A 17,616-nucleotide genomic window follows, 5' to 3' on the forward strand; every position below is an offset into this window, starting at 1 on the left:
AAAATACGTGAAATGTTTTTATAGGAACATAGTTACAGACCCTTCAGTGATAATTGTTTGTTGCAAGTGTTTTTGATTGGTACATGTTATTCAAAAAGGGTCGAGGACATGTTAAAGAAGAATCATGTCCACGATGGCCAACAACATTAACTGATGATCAACACGTTAGTATAATGAAGGAATTGGTGCTTGAGAATTGACAATTAACAGTCAGAAATCTTACTGGCATCGTTGGAATATCGGAGGGCGCAGTGAAAACCATTTTGAAATACCATTTAAGCCCAAGAAAGGTCAATAAATCGAAAAACAGCGTCGCTTTAACTTTTGTGAACCAATGCTTTCCATCTACCATCAAGTGACTTCTGGCTATTCAGCTCAACTCAAACGACCGCCATTGAAGGATTTCCGAAAATTGACTTTAACAGCTGTTTCGCGTTGTATACCATAAGTATGCTCGGTGCATTAGAAAGGTAAGATATTGTTTTTAAAAAACTTTTGAAAGAGTTTTGTGATTGCTATATTCAGTATTGAAAGAACAATACGCCATAAATTACATTTTTCCATCGATGAAAAGGAAAACCCGAGCCAGCCGGCTGAAAATTTATAAAGTTCCTAAAGCTTATGTTTGGAAGGTTTTTAGTCATCTTCCTCGTAATGTAAACTAACTGGTTACTACCTGTTCCTTTTTATAATAAAAGAATTTTCTGATGAAAAATTCGTCTCAAGTGAAGCTTTTGGAAATCGACTGTAGCAGTGATTTGTTAGTAAGGACGAGGGTTACTAAAAGAGTGGCATTATGAATTTGGTTCCAAAATGGCATCAAGTTGTCAAACAAAACAGTGCAATTTCAAATAAATTTTGTTCTCTCCAAATAAGGCAAATATATATTTAAATTTAAAGCAAAAATAATGTATTTGTTTTTATTCGAGATTATGTGAATTCTCACTGAAATCCATAAGAGTCTTCAAACAACTCCCGTCTGTGTTTAGACGGGTGATTATACAATATTATTGAAAGGCATATGCTTCAAACATATCGCTGAGTGTTTACTTGCGAGAGTTATGTGGGCTTTCAATTTTTCTTTCAGCTAACCATATCCTGAGAATTTTTTTAAAGATATTTTGTGAAAAGCAGGTTGCCAGAACCGTGAATAAATATAGGGCTAAAATGAATATTACACTGCTCTTAACTGCACATACTTTCGCTTAACAAAGTTGCAAAACGCTAAAATAATTTCCATCAAAATAATTTCAACCCAAAATCCATGTCTAATTTTCACTGTAATTGCTGGCAGGTTCAATCAAACCGACATACGAGTATTTTCATAGAAACACTAAAAGTTTGATTTTACTTTTAATGACGTCGCCCGCAATTGGCCAATCAGTGCAACACGACCGACGCGCTTCAAACAGCAAAATTCCAAATATTGTAAAAACTTTCTGTAACACCAATTTCAAACTAAATCGCGTAAGCCACAACACCACACAACAACAAAAACAAAACAGTTTAATATCGGCCATAGTTGCAAAGAGTACTAATAATAAAATAACTTCAAATATATATACGGTTAATAGTAAAAAAGTTGGCACAAAAGAAATACTTAAAAAAATAACGAAAGAAACAAAAACCAAAAACAAACAAAATAGCAATAATAATAATAACAACAGTAATACTCGTAATCACGACTAAACGAGTTTTGCAGACATTTTTAAGCCGCGAGGAAGGTCACTTGCCGCATTTCCCTACTCACCATTTGGCAGCGTGCATACGAAAGGCACACCTCCATGCACACAGCAATAAAAACAACAGTTATTTCTATATATTGACATGTATGTGTATGTATGGATGTTGGTACCACTGCCAGTCGAAACGTCCTTTGTAATCGCCACTGGCAGCCATCTACCGCTCAAGCGTCTCTTCTGCTGCTTGCGAACGACTGTTGGCCACTTCGCCGTCGTCATCGCCATCGCCACCGCCATCACCGTTAGCTGCCATCGTCTATTGCACTTTACTCCCGTAATACTTAAGTATTCTGGTGAATTTTTCACATTCGATTTACAGCATTACGTGTTGCGGTTCCGTTTCTGGCGCACACTGTGTATGACTCAGAGTCTTCCGTGTATGCCTGCGACCATGTTCACCTCAATCGCTTTGCTATGGTCTTCTTTTTCCCGTTTTTACTCCTTTTATACTACAAAAGTTCGCTGCCAAATGCCAATAACGTTCGCTACTCGGGTAATGGTCAGAAACAAAAAAGTTCCACGCTTTTTGATTGTACTTCTCGTAGTTAGTAGTTGTGGTAGTTGGTTGGGGCGCGCATGTTGCGCTTTGCCGTAAACGAGTATGGCGGTGGAAAAGTGCTCAGCTATGCGCGCCAAATGCTTGTAGAACTGTGGTTCTTTTGAAATTTTGCCAGCAGTGGTAAAGGGTGTTAGGGTAAGAGCAGCAACGTGGTTGCTTTTATGGTAAAGATATATATTTCTAGCTGTAAATTGAGCTTAGCTGACTAAAGGTGGAACCTGATCGAGCAGGTAATGGGAACGCTTATCAATTTCTACTGCTTTCGAACCTTAAGTTTGTGGGACTTACTTACTGAAAGAAGCTGGTGAGCGCTAGCCAGCTATTGGTACTCTAATTGTAAAGGTTGTAGCTGGTAATTTTTTTACTGCTGTCTACCCGGTGAGGTTAAAAATCTTAACAAAAGCTAGATAGGATAGATATTCGTCTTCCAGTTCTGTCTTGAGAGATTTGCAATGGGTACAGTACGCTTCGTCGACACGAAATATAAAATTAATAGAGTCTATTTATGGTTTCACAAACGACTGAGAATAATCAGCTTAAGTTACGGAGAGCGAGCGTTATGAAACTTTAACGTCAGAAGTATTTAATGATTGATTTATAAGTATTTCGTTCCCAACACAGTAGAGTGTGATATTTGCTGCCTTTTACAATAACAACAAGAACTTTACTGTGTGTTTATCTCTATGTCTTCATATAAACATAGAGTTCTTGGGTATTTTGACTGAAGCCTGGATCGTTCAACTGGATAGGCTTACCACAAATGTGGCGGATTCTTGCAGAATAATACGTTTGAGAACGCTAAGAAACGATCGAAAATAACATCGGATAGTTCGTATACCTTTTGTGTTGAATACCTACCGATTAGTATTGAATAAACTGTGTTTCCATTGGATTTTAGATAAGGAATCCTCTGAAAGACTGACTCCTTTAGAATTAGATTTAATTACATGATATATATAATTATTTCGATTACCTCCAGAAAAATGTTGGCTTATTATTTTCTACTAATCTTCCTTCCGTCCCTCCACTCTATATACCCTGAATAATGTATACTCATATTAAGGGGTGACAAGGGCTTATGGGTTTCAAAAAGTTAACTTATTTATTATCTTATTAAATTACAAAATACTTCGAGAATATTGTCCTAAATTGTTAAGTTTATCCGAGTAAAAGTTCCTGAGATACAGCCTTGAGAAATTGTGCGTTCGTGGCGCGTTTTGCTTGAAACTGTGATTTTGAAGTCGGTTGAGAAGATTTTTCGAGAAATACTCAACCGATCTTTATAAAATTTTACACAGATCTTTGAGATACAATTCTTAAAGACTTGGACGAAGGCTTTTTTTCGATTACAACTAATTGAAAAGAAAAATCTCGTAAGCAGTTATCTTGCCAAAGCAATAATTTCAGAATTTCTTTGTGTGTATGTTTCTAACAATAAAAAATTCTAATAAATTTTTTTTTATTTTATATGAAAAAAAGTATTGTTTGTTACCTGAGGAAACCACTGTAACCCCTAACTTTAACACGCAGCTTATAACATCCTGCAGGAAAAGTCAGAGGCTTTATAAAGTGCAAATACATACAAGTATATAAATGATTAGAATAACGAGCAGAATCGATTCAGCCAAGTCCAAATTAATTGTAGCCTCGATGCACTAGAAGTTAATGGCGGAGAAAATGGGAACTTCAAATCGTTGCGCAAGCATAAAAATGATAAAAAAACAAAATAAATCAATAGAAACCATTTCAAAGCGACTACATGCGCTGGGGATGATTTAGAAACAAGGTACATGGGTTTTTTATGATCCCAATACCATGTGAGGCACGGAAAAATTACCCAGCTGCAAAACAACGCTCGGTCTCATGTTCCTAAATCCGTTAAAATCTCTGTAAAATCGCTTAAATGGGAAGGTTACCCCATCTGCTATATTCCTCAGATATTGCATTGTTCGTTTACTATTTATTGTGTCCGATGGCACATGGTATGACAAGAAACAGTTCTCCTCACAAGACGACATGGCCAAAAAAATTGGAAAAAGTTATGATTAGGGATTGGCAATACTTCGAATAATTCAACTGTCATCATTTCCTTACAATAAAATTGCATATTCATAAAAGAAAACAGCGAGAACTTCCTTGAAATTAGTTGAAAGATTTATTTATTTTAATTCATTCATTTTCCGTTAACCTAAATTTTTCTCCGGTATTACTTCAGAGAGCTCTAAATAAGTTCGAAATGTGAAAACTTTCTGTTAAGTTCCGAATCAAATCTATTTTTTTAATTTTTTAGGCTACCCAATTATTGCTTCGTGTCCCTTTCGCATTCTAATTCTATAATAATCCTCTGACTCACATCAAAAGAAACAGATATATTAGTAATGCCATGATACTGTAGTTGCTTGTGATTTTATCTGGTTATGATGTAGTTTGAGTCTTTCACTGGACTTTTTTTGCTGTCACCTAAAAGCTTGTGCTTGCGACTCTGAACCGGAAGAACTACAGACCGATATTTCAGTTTTCTCTAAAATTTAAATTGTTCTGTAAACTTGAGTTTATTGGCGAATTTAGTGTTAAAAAAAGATTTATTGTAAAAAATCTTTTCTTTTTCTGGGAATATTTTACGAGAAAGCACGAATTGGTCGATCTTTTTTCACAAGATAATTAAAAATTCCATAGTTATTGACCTAAACAATGACACTGATTTCTTTGTTCAACAGACAGATTTTACGAAGAATATACTTATCTTCTTAAATTGCCAACAATGATAATTAATTCAATTCTTGAGGCGGCGATTTCGATATTAAAGGACGTCCGGGTGAAGGAAGGCCAAAAACCTTTAATCGGGGGGATTCATGAGGACCCGTGACAAAAGCAAGAAGATCTTACTTCAGGATTGAAATCCATCAAGAGGAGTCATTTCAAAGCGACTACATGCGCTAGGAATGATTCAGAAACAAGGCACTTGGGTTTCTTATGATCCCTGTAACAGGAAGGTACAAAAAAGTTGTTCTGGGGAGAAAAGAATATAAACAAAAGAATATTTTTCTCCCTTATCTTATAATTTATACACTAGATTAGAGAAATTGCCATTAACTAGTCAGCAAAAACTTTATAAAACCCACAAGCCTAATATACACACCCTTCGTAGATTTCGTAGCAAGCTTTACTGCATTCGTCTACACGTGGGCAATTGAAACCACATGAACCTTGCAATATTTCAACGCAAAAAAAAACCCACCCACTCAGTCATACAGTCATTCACCCCTACTGCCCAAGCAAATTACACACATATGTATAAATATTCATATGTAGCAGCACACATTTAACGACGTACATATGTATGTATGTGTGTATATAGAAATACGTGGATTGGGTGGTACTTACCCTCAGAGCCGTTGGCCAATTCAATGGGTACTCCATTTTCACGTCGCCATGTAATTGTCGGCTCTGGTGAGCCCGTTGCCGCACATTTGAGCGTCACATTACTATCCTCGCGCACAACCATATCCGTGCTGGTGGGATAATCGAGGATATCCGGCGGGACTGTATAAGAGGTGCGCGAATGAGCGATAGAATAGCACACGAAGCCGGTAAACCAAGCAACGAGCGAAGAGTGGCAAAGCCAACAAAAAAAAAAAATTGGAAAAAACAAGTGCAGCAAATGCAGTGAGACAAGGAAGCCGGAGATGATGAGCAGATAAGTGTTGGATGCATGGAAATGCAGTTGGAGTTTCGTATAACGGGATGTACAATGTTTGTAGTAGGTATACGAGCGTTAGATTCGGTTTTGTTGTAGGCATGTGTTGTTAGAGATGACGCGCCAGGTGTTTCACATTTGTAGCAAATTTGTTGTTTTTTTGTATATATATTTTTTAATATATATTGTTGCCGTTATTCAAATGCCGAAAAGTGTTCAAGTAACAGAAAAAACGAAGCGCATGAAATTTTTGTTGCAAATTGGTTATTTTGTAACGGTTAAGCACATTTTTTTGTATTTTTTCACATGTGTGTTGGTGTGTTATATTTCAACATGAGTTTGTGTTGTTCGATAAAAGGCAAGTGAATCATACAATTTGTTTCATGGTTTCCAATATTTCGTTGCATATTTTGTGGCGCATAAAAGTTGTGGGTGAATTTTGTCGTTTTATTTTTTTAAATTTGTATAATTTTTTTTTTATGTTTTTACCATTTTTACCACAATTTTAGTAGCAATTTATTAATATTTTATACCAATTTTGCACAACATTTTTTTATATTTTTTTTAAATTTTTTTTTTATATTTTTTTTTATAGTTTTTTTTTAATTTTATATATATATTTTTTTTATTATTTTTCCCACATTTATTGTTATGTTGTCGAGCGTACCGAAATTGTTCAGTTGCGGTGGGTAATGTTGTTATTGCATGTTGACCAACACAGATTGAAATTATTTTTTCGTGATTTTTTTGTGTGTTGATTATTTTTTGGCAAAGCGATTGTTGTGATAGTCATCAGTAAATGTTGAATTGTTGTTGATAGCATGACAACGAATATTTACAATGCAGGAAGTGTGCATTGTTGGTGTTGTTTTTCGGTAAATACAGTGTTGTTGTTGTTATGTTAGTACAGAAATTATGATTAGCGGTCATTTTCGTTTGTTGTGGGTAGTTTTTTGATTTTTTTCGATTTAACGAGCGTTTTTGATTGAAATAAATTTGGTTGTTAAAACATAGTTTTGAAGAATTATGAGTTTTTCAGTATAGATTTTTAAGATAATTTTTTTTTTAAATTTCATTAAAAAGTTTTTATGTAAATAAATAATTTTTCGTTGATAGATTCAAAGTTTAATATTTATATGTAAAAAGAGGATTTTTTATTTAAATTTTTGTCAATTTTTTTAGTTTAAATTTATTTATTTATTAAAAAAAAATATAATTTTAATGATAATAAATATTTTTTTTGTTAAATTTTTTTAATTAAATAATTTTTCATTGAATTAGTCAAAAATTTTATGTAAAAAAAAAATAAAGTAATTTTTGTTTTGTTAAAGTTACAATATTGCATTTCCATATTTGTTCATTTTTTTAGTTTTATTTTTAATTATTTAATTTTTTTTGATTTTTAATTTAATTTTTTTTTTTAATTAATGATTTATTTAAAGTTTATTGTTATTTATATATTTTTAAATTTTAATAATTTAGTTTATTGTTTAAATATTTTTAATTTTTTTTTTATTTTAAAATTTCATTATTTTTATTTTCAAAATTAATGATTTGTTTAAAGTTTAATGTTGTTGAATAAAAAACAATTTTGGTGTTTTGTTTAATATAATTTATTTATATATTATTTTTAATTTAATATAAATAATTTTTTTTTTATATTAAATAATTTTTTTTTTATTTTCCATTAAAAATATTGATTTATCAATGTCAGTGTTCAATTTACCACAATTACATTTTTGTACATTACCAATCCCAACAGAGTTTAATATCATAATATCACAAAACGCCATCATCGTCGTCGTTGTCAGCGTCAACCACATCAAGCCATCCATAAAATCATCACGCCGTCGGTGAAATCACCAACAGCGATAGCATCATCATCGCCAGCATAATTGTTATTATTGCGTTTGTTTGCGTCGTTAAAGTGCGGTTGGTTTTCAGAAGTGTTGTTTTTATTGTTATTGCGTTCGGCACCATGCAGCGATTGTCGACACCATTATTAATTTGTTGTTATTATAATCGTTGTTGATGTGTCGGTGTGTTGGTCCAGCAGATTGTTTCAATGTCATTAATTGGCAATTAATACAAGCGAAGCAAGCAAGTGGAGTTGTTTCATTGGGTTGAGTTGTGTTTGTGGGTTGACGTCGTTGAATGGCAGGAATTTTGTAAATAAAGAAAATGTAGCAAATACGTTTTGTTAGTATGTAATAAGTATTATAAATATTTTTATTGCATTCTATGGTTATTAGTTGTTGTGAGTTCATTTAGAGGCAATGTTTAAATCTCACAATATTTCGAAATAATGAAATTGGTCCTATCTTACTTTTTTGTCTTTGTAAAATATCAAAATATTTTGAAAAGAGTCCTCTTAGTTTATTTTTGCAAGCTTTTTCCATTCTTTCTGTATTTAAATTGGTAGGCTCAGATTAACTCTAAGCGCTATCTGAAGCGCCATTGAAAGTGTAGAAGTCCCACGGCATGGATACCCCACATACAAACGAATAGTGCTTTTAGCGAGTTTACTTACATTCGATAAATTCATTCAGCATCTAACAATGTCTTCAATGGCGTAACCGTCATCAGGCTGAAAGCAGCCCAACTGGAGCTCGCTATCATAGCACGAATAAAAGGCCTAACGAGCTGCATGGACAGTATTGGCCAACCTAGAGTTTAATGCCGATAAGAAGCAGGATACTTTTGACAAGGACGTACAAAATTTCGACATGGCAATCCGAGGCTCTACAGAGTTAATTAAGAAACCTGGGAATAATACTGGATTTCAGACTGATATGGGAACTTAATGAGAAGGAAAGAGTGAAAGCGATCTACACGCTTTGAAGTTACAAACTCTTAGTCAAATCTATATTTTTTTTTGGTTTGATGGACCGCTGTCTGCCAAATATCATACAGAATTGGAGCGGATATTAAATTACATTAGAGGAGCATAGATGGCGCAGAAGCGCTGGCGAATCTTTTAACAACTAAATGAATAGATCGAAATGATGGAATCGGCACCGTGATCTATTGCGCGGAACTAGGTCTTATGCGACCCTTCAAGCAGTATCTTAGAGGCAGAAATTTGCGCAATCAAAAAAGGTGTTGAGATGGCTTACAATGCTGAAAGTGATCGAAACAATAACAATATACCTGTGCACCTCAATCGCCAAACGGCAATGGAGGCAATAATCTCATATCGTAATTCGTCGGACAATACACTTAGAAGCAGGGTGGAAGTAGCTGTACCGGCTGTCGGAAAGCGGTTGCATAGATGTTGGGTTCAAAGACACCATCTTTTTCTTTACTGGCGTACCAAAGTACCTTCACTAAACTATAAATTTTAAGTCACTGAAAACGATACAGAATGAAATTTTTGAAAGACGGATCATGGTGAGAAGGAATGCCTGGAGGAAATGCAGAATCATCAAGATAATGTGCAAGAGCGCCAAAGAGCAATAGTACACGTTTTACACATCCATCCCAAAAGGTCTGCAGTACGGTGTTAGCCTAATGAAAGGTGATAATGTACTGACCTCATATTTGAGGCGGATAAGCATTAGTAACGACGATACATGCAGAAAGTGCAGAGAAATGAGCATGAGAGCGTCTTCTATGGTTCCGCCCAGTCTTACTAAAAACTCGTTTGAGATGTCTAAGAGCTTCGTTGTACAAGGTATGAGCTGAGTCATCGAAGTTAGATCGCTCTTAAAGTTAAGAAGAAGCGTGTCCATACTATGTGACGAATACTTCAGCTCGTGTTAAACTTAACTTCTATCCAGCAACACTAAAGATAAGTTGGTTTATATGTATATATTTCGTGATAGATGGCCAGTATTACCTAATCAAACTTTGTTGCAATTTGTTATTAATAGCTCTCAATACCTAATATGTTAAGAAATATAATATATAACCTTGAACTGGAGTTTATACATCAACGACACTCAACTATTTTTATTACTGTGTGGTTAATTTTATTTCATCCTGCTCTACTTTCTCTATCCATTCACGCGACCAACGAAAAAATATTTGTCAACATAACCTCTCAGTAACTTCATAAAACTATATAAATATATTTTTAAACAACATAGAGTCCTGAAACTTTCTTCCTAGCCTATTAGTATATTATTTCAACGAATTTTAAATAAATTTTAGCTGCAAACACATGCTTTATGCATGACCAGCTTACTGTATGCCGCGCGTGTTGCAACTTTTTCAATAATTTACAACAAAACTTCGTGAGCGCGTCACATAATCGCCATATACTTATGCATACCATACATATTCATATACAGTTATAATGTATTTTAATTTTTTATTCTGAACGAAATCACACACACACACAGTTACTCATATGTATGTTAATATTATATATGTAAGTATTATTCCACATTTTTGGCTGACACCTGCGGCCATGACTTTTGCCGCCATTAAAATAGCTGCTGAGCGCAATTTTGTACTAACAAAAACACATATTCACACACTCACACACACACATAAACACATGTATATCGTCGTCGTTGTCAGCGTTGACATGGAAAAAAATAAATAAAAAAAACAACAAATGCAAAATTTCTACAAAACACACACACACACATAAACACATGTGTGTGCGTTTTGTAGAAATTTTGCGTTTGTTGTTTTTGGTTTTTATTTTTTCCATGTCAACGGAAGGCGAACAGACCGTTGCGGCCGGAAGTTGGAGATCATGGCGACAAACAGCAAAAGCAACAACAAATCACGCGGCAGCGCGGCAGTCGCCAACAACAAGGATAACGTTGATATTGTGGAGTGCATCTATAGCGAACAATAATAACCGCGGTCTCAGCGCAGCGCGACGGAAGTGGTGCCATTAATATAGCGAATTTGCCGCTGGGCTATTGTGCAGGAAGACAAGGGAGGTAAATTGTCGGCTAGTCGCTGGGAAATCAGTAGTCGTTCGTTTGGTCGGCGGAGTGGTATGAAAGTGGCCGCAATTATGCGGTTAAATAGTACAACCCGAAATTGCGGCGAGTGGCGTGAATGGCGAAAAAAAAAGAATGTCGAAAGTGCTGGAGGGCTGAGTGTTTGAGTGTGAGTTTGGCGGCGCTGTATTTACAGTAGTTTGTGTGTTCACACACACACGCAGACATACTTTTCGGTTTGTTATAAGCTGTGCAAACGCGAAGAGATTATCATTGTAATATTTTCATTATGCGCTGCATAGGAGCATATGTGGAGATTTTGTGTTTATACAATAATTGCAATCGCATTAGGGTGGGAAATTTTTTTTGGAATAATTAAAATTTTTATATGTTTAAAAAAAAAAGAAATAAAAACGCAAGTTTAAAATTTGATTTTTGTAGAATAGTTTTAATAAATAAAGAATTTTTCATGCGAAAACTTGATTTTGATCGTTTAGTTTGTATGACAGCTATATGAAAGCTTCGTGCGATCTCAAAAATTTCTGCAAATATTGTAGCGTTGCTTTGAGTGATAATTTATATCAAGTTTCGTGGAGATATCATGCAGAACAAAAAAGTTTTCCTTACAATAATTTGATTTTCATCGTTCCTTTTGTATGGTAGCTATATGCTATACTACACCGATCAGGAAAATTTCTTCAGATATCATAATTTTACTTTAGCTTATAACACAGGCCAAAATTCGTAAGGAAAGCTCGTCAAATAGAAAAGTTCGCCATATAAGCATTTAATTTCGAATGTTCAGTTTGTATGGCAACTATATGCTATAGTATTCCGATTTGAAAGATTTATTCATGGATTGCATTATTTCTTTAAATAATGATCCTAGTCAAATTTTTTGAAGACAGCTCACCAAATGAAAAAGTTTTTTCATACAAGCATTTAATTTCAAACGTTCAGTTTGTATGGCAGCTATATGATATAGTGGTTCGATCAAGAAAATTTTTTCATATATTGTGGAATTTTCTTGGAAAATAATCTACCCCCAATTTCATGAAGATAACTCTCAAAATAAAAAACGTTTCCATACAAGCACTTGATTTTGAGCAGTCAGTTTGTATGGCAGCTATACACTATAGTAGTCCGATATCGATGGTTTCAACAAATAAGCAACTTATTGAGTTAAAAAAGATGTGTGCATAACTTCAAATCGATATCTCATAAACTAACGGAATTAATTAAGTTTCTCTCTTGGTGTTAAAACCTTGAAGGCAAATGCTATATACAGGGTATAAATACATATGTATACTGGTAAACTTAATATACAGGATATAAGTATTTTTAAAGTTTACTATAATTTTATTAAATATTTTTATTCCATACATAAAACTTGAGTATTAAAATATCGGAATACTCATACCTCCCTTATGTAGCACATATGAATATATACGAGTACGACACTTGAGTTGCATTCTCTCGTGTTGGCTTGTGGCCGTGTAAATTAAAAGCAGTTGTGTGCAAAATTAATTTATTGCCAGTTGAGGTAAATTAATTTTTTACTTTTCACATTTTTGTGTGATAAATTACAGCTTGGGAATTCTTGTTGGTGGAATTTTTCCGAAAAATAATAGAGAAAATGGAATATAAACCTACGAAAATGGAGAATATAATGTAGACAAGGAGAAATGAGGGCAGATATTTTGATATGGGAAATTAAAAGTTGAAAGACCGTTAACTAGAAAATAGTAAGAGGGAACACAGTAAAGTAAAATATGTTGGCTGCAGCTACGACCCAGATAGTCCATCCGTTCAGTTCAATTTTTGATGTCTCGTTCGAGCATTACGATGGGTAACTGTCGAATGACACGTGTGATGTTTTGCTCCAAGGTTTGAATCGAAGCGGAATTGTCCAAAAAATAGCACGACAGCTTAACTCGACTGATGCGTGATCTGTCAAAATAAGACTATTGGAAAAAGTACCTTTACTTGGATCATGTTATCAGGCTTATAAGTAGACTGTGATGTCGAAGCTATCAAACTGGCTATGAATAACGCTGTAAAACTTAGCTAAGAACTCCACTTCAAAATCGGAAAAATGAACGCGTAGGTGCGGCTCACAAGGCATTCATTCCAAAAAGTCAAACGATCAATTGAGAACACGGTTTGGAAATTTTGAGGTATCTACGGGGAGCAATTGTGTCAAAAGATCCTTGGAATTTTCATCACAATAATGAGTGTCCCACTTAATCATGAATGCTATGGACCTTTTTGTCTTAGCACGCAACGTAATATATCGGCTCAGCCACTATATCTGCCAGTTTGGAAGAATTGTGGCTTTTGTGCTGTTTTTGAAACTGAAAAATCCGCTTCAGGGAACGTACCATACCACCATCGAAGTAATTAAAAGTCATACGCTGAAGACACTGAAACCCAACCAAGCATAGGCTTATAAAACTGTGAGCGAAAACCATGCGAATAATATTATTCTATGCCAGCGATTTCTGTTTGGAACATCCTCATGTATCCATAGCAGTGAGTGAGGGTAATTAATTGTGCGAGACTTCTGTCTAAATTACTGAATAAGTTACCATAAGTGTATAAGAGTTGAGCATGCGAAGAGGTTATTAGTTTTATGCGAAGATTCTTTGCATACAGTACATATGTATATTTCGTGAATCAGTTTCTATTCTGGATAAGTAGGAGTTTAACCAGCTACAATACGCAGAACAAAGTTGCGCTAAGGTCACACTTGTTTTAAGTCGCAACTCGAGCTCTTGTTCTACGATCGATTGTGTTTGGACTCCAAGTACACCAGTCATTGGGAGGAGTCAATGAAGGTGGTAATAGCTCCACTGTGAATAAAGCGTTCCGTTTCTGTCGGAAATAGGTCGCGTACGAAATGTGGCTGGTCGGTATGTTGTTTAAGGTTCGTCGACGTGCTGGAGGAATAATCACCTAATGTTCCTAAGAAAGCACATCGCTTAAAGATGACTACAGTATGATTTTGTAGCCATGCGGGCCCTATCCTCATTTAACCACACCCCACCCCAAGCAGCATGGCGGGCCGCTTGGCCTCCCCTCCATACTATCCTCTCTCACTCGCGTAAATGTTTTCGATGGAAAAAACAAGACATCAGAAAATAAGACATCCTTTTATAGTCCGGAGGGCCGGGGGTTTTTTTTTGTTCCGTTGCTCGTGGGCGGGTTTTTTGTGTGCCGTGGTTCTGTTCTACGTATCGTAGAGTTTTAGGTTCTGAATCTTCTCCATCTTTGTCCTGATGCAAAACATGAGTACCATATTGAGGCTGATTGAGTCGACATAGGTCATAACCGGGGCCGGACGATATATTTCCTTGTATGTTGCTAACAACGTGGTTTGGGGTCTTTGTCATTACCCTTCTACTGCTACGGCCAGCGAATTGAGGGGGATCTTGTTGCATGCCATTTTTACTTTTGGAATAATCAGGTTCGTGCTTGGAGTATAAGGAGTAAAAGAATTTCCAAATTTAACATCTAAAATGTTAGGAGTATTTAACATCGGAATTTGTCACATCATCGATGGAAATGTCTGCCAGGGCCTGGTCTATAACTCCTTCGTCCAGTGTCGGTAAATTATTTTAACAGGGAAACAGTTTTAAGCAATGAATAACAGCGAGTAAATTATTTAGGAGGATAGGCGTTTGTTCATATCTTTGAAGACTTCATTTATCGTCCAATCATCGCTGAGTATGAAATCGTAGGAAACTCCTAATGTAGTGGTTTTTGGCTAGTACTCGACCTGTGGTGCGTAAAAACAGTAGTCGTTAGCGTAACAGACACCCCCTGCTACACCTCGATAATAATACCGCATGATTAGTGCGACGAATGAGCTCGAGAGTTCATAGCTCCACGCTCTTTAGTCCTGAAGGGAGTCGCTGTGGTTATGTGCTTCGATCGGTAGCCAACAGACAAGTTGATGTGCTCGCAAAAGCATCGTTGTACATGGTTGTACTGTCTGTTCAGAAAAGGTTTACTAGGAAGCTGTGACTAGTGTTCGTCTAGGCTTAAATGGTTGTGTGTGAAGAACGGATTATGTAGTAAGTCCCTTCAAGAGTTTTTCATTACTGGCGGACAAACGGAGAGTTATCGGACGTAAGACTATCTTAGGTTGGTAGGTCTTCACAGGTACTGGAGTAGTGGGGACCATTTTACGATTAAGAAAACTCTAGGTGCGAACTACATAGTCCCTCCGATTTTTCACACAGAGTGGCGGTGGTCAAGAAACAAAATTTGAAGGGACCTTAGTGAGGTAACTTACTCCCATCGAGCTTGCTGTTTCAGCATATATACTGAATCTAGGCTGAATGAAATTGACGGTCATCAGCGTATATGTTCGTCGGAATGAAAGTGGTTTGCAGTTTGCTCTCAGTGAATTCTGTGCAGCCGACACATAAGACGGTCGGATACAAGATCTTAGCAGAAGATTGCCAGGTTATGCTGTCTATCAGACAAAACATTAGTGATTTGTATATTAGGTATGCTGACTGTAGGCGCACATAATTCTCGTGGATTGGCTCCACCCATTCATTGTTGCAGAACGTCTGAGTTGTCTATTGGCGGCCTCTAGACACCATCTTCCTTACGAACGTTTGACGTGGATAAGTATGCCCTGGCATTCTTGTGTTGCAAAATGAAGGATGCACTAGCCCAGAAAGATTCTGAACGGTTTTTTAGTTTGCTTAACTTGGACCGCAGCTATCAATATTCACTACTATACGATTACTGAACAAACATCGAACAATCTGATTCAAGTGATTGTATAGAAAACTCTTTCATTTGTCGAGAATATCTTCACGAAATTTGAATTCTGGACATCCGCATCATCTAAAGCAATAACACAATCTTCAAAGTAAATTGTTCAGATCGAATTATTATAGCACATAGCTGCCATATAAAATTAGCTGATCAAAGGACATGTTCTTTTTCAGGTAACTCTTTTATTTGCCAAGGGGCTTATAGCTTCACGCAGCAACCGAAGTTAAAGCTTTATCTCATTTTCTCCCTGTAGCGTCACCACGTCACCAAAAACCTCTATCACAAAAAGGGCTCTCGCATATTTGCACTCATCTGTTTACTCAATGCAAACTCTTTTGAAAATTCGATTGCGCCCCACAAATTAGTAATAATCACTACGGTGTGCGAGTCAATTTAGCGCACACGTTTACTCCAGCAAAGTATTGCCTTAATTAAATTTCCAATTTCCATGAAGAAGCGAAAGCCTGTGCACCAACACACGCACACACATGCATTTGCAACCAAAAGCGAACCATAAATGTCGGTATATGCAAATGCGCGAGTATGTGTTGACCACAAATAAGCACTTTAATGCCGCACAAAGCCTGGCTACAGCTGTTTGCGAGTGCGCACACATACCCACACATATATGTTCATGCGTGTTGGTGTGTCTGTATGTGTGCGCACGTGTTTGCCGCTGCTTTCACTTACTAAGAGGGACAAACCACTGCATTTACGGCAACATGCTTCGGCATATTTGCAAGCCAAATTCGTTGCAGGTATATTAGATTGTGCATATAGACAGGCTGCGGCCGTGTTGTTGCAACAGCAGGTGCCCGTTTTACGCGAAATGGTGAGAGACTGCCAGCGTTTAACGTATTAAGCGGGAATATTTAATGCAAAATCAACAAGGCCGCTGTGGTGTGGCGGCGCACGGTGCACATATTGGAGCGCCAAACAACCGCACAAACACACACACATATGTATATATGTATATCTCCATACGCTCATCCACATTTCCATATCCATGCTACCGCTGTGTATTACACACGCTCCGCTAGATAAAAAACAACAACTACAACAATATGTAGCACAATCGCATCGCCAGCAGAGCATTATGTAGTCCACATCTGACCACCGAATACTTAAACAGTCAATCAATGCATGGGGGAGGAGCGACATTGTCGTTCAAAGTATACAGCAAAATGAGTGGCCAATAACTAGACAACAACAAAAACAACAACAACAACAACATTGTGTAAGTATATCTGACTGTTTGTGTGTGTGTGGTGCGCTATTAGCAAATGTTTGGTTTGTAAGCACTGTTTGGGAGTTTTGGGTAACAAAAGCATTTGCGTGGCGGCTAAGTCGCCATGCACCGATTTAGTGTTGCCATCTCGCTGTTGGTTGGATGGAACAAGTCAACTGAGTATAAATAAACTTGGTCGGTCACTAATGAGTGGGCTCCACAGTGGTGTGGGTTGTTCGTGCTTTTGCCTGTTTATACATACTATACATACATATATACTGTGCGCTTCATTGTTAGTGAGGGGGGGGACACGCCTTTTGAGGGTGTCTGTGTATTTTCAGCGTAGTCACCCACATGTTTGGCTGCCGCCTTCTTGCTATGCCTTTCGTTTTTGTACCCGCATGACACGGTAGAGTTGACTTGCAATGACCTTGGGAAATGGTTCAAAGGCAACACACCGTGTGCTGGTATGTAATCGTTACATTAGCAGTTGAATATAATTTAATAAGCGTACTGTGCTCTCTTCTGACATATTGTACATATTACACACTTATACTTATTATTAGACATAAAATTTTTGGATTACTGAATTGTATTTGTGGCATAAAATGATGAAAGCTGTGTGTATGAGACCAACATTATGAATTGTTGAATGTTCTATAAATTCTTTTGAGTACATGTACTATCAGATTGGG

At 36.3% G+C, this 17,616-nt stretch overlaps 1 protein-coding gene across 3 annotated transcripts in view; it reads right to left on the reverse strand.

Annotated features, from left to right (window-relative positions):
- Positions 1-17,616, reverse strand: part of LOC105224077 (limbic system-associated membrane protein) — a 112,873-nt gene that overhangs the window by 23,456 nt on the left and 71,801 nt on the right. The window contains exon 5 of one of the 3 annotated variants that reach the window (XM_049457867.1): positions 5,686-5,844. The exons of the other annotated variants lie outside the window; for them this stretch is intronic. Coding sequence (XP_049313824.1) covers positions 5,686-5,844 — 159 coding nt within the window. The remainder of the gene's footprint in view (positions 1-5,685; positions 5,845-17,616) is intronic. 3 annotated transcript variants of the gene reach the window in all.

This window comes from Bactrocera dorsalis, chromosome 1 (genome assembly GCF_023373825.1).
Source record: "Bactrocera dorsalis isolate Fly_Bdor chromosome 1, ASM2337382v1, whole genome shotgun sequence".
Lineage (NCBI taxonomy): Eukaryota > Metazoa > Arthropoda > Insecta > Diptera > Tephritidae > Bactrocera > Bactrocera dorsalis.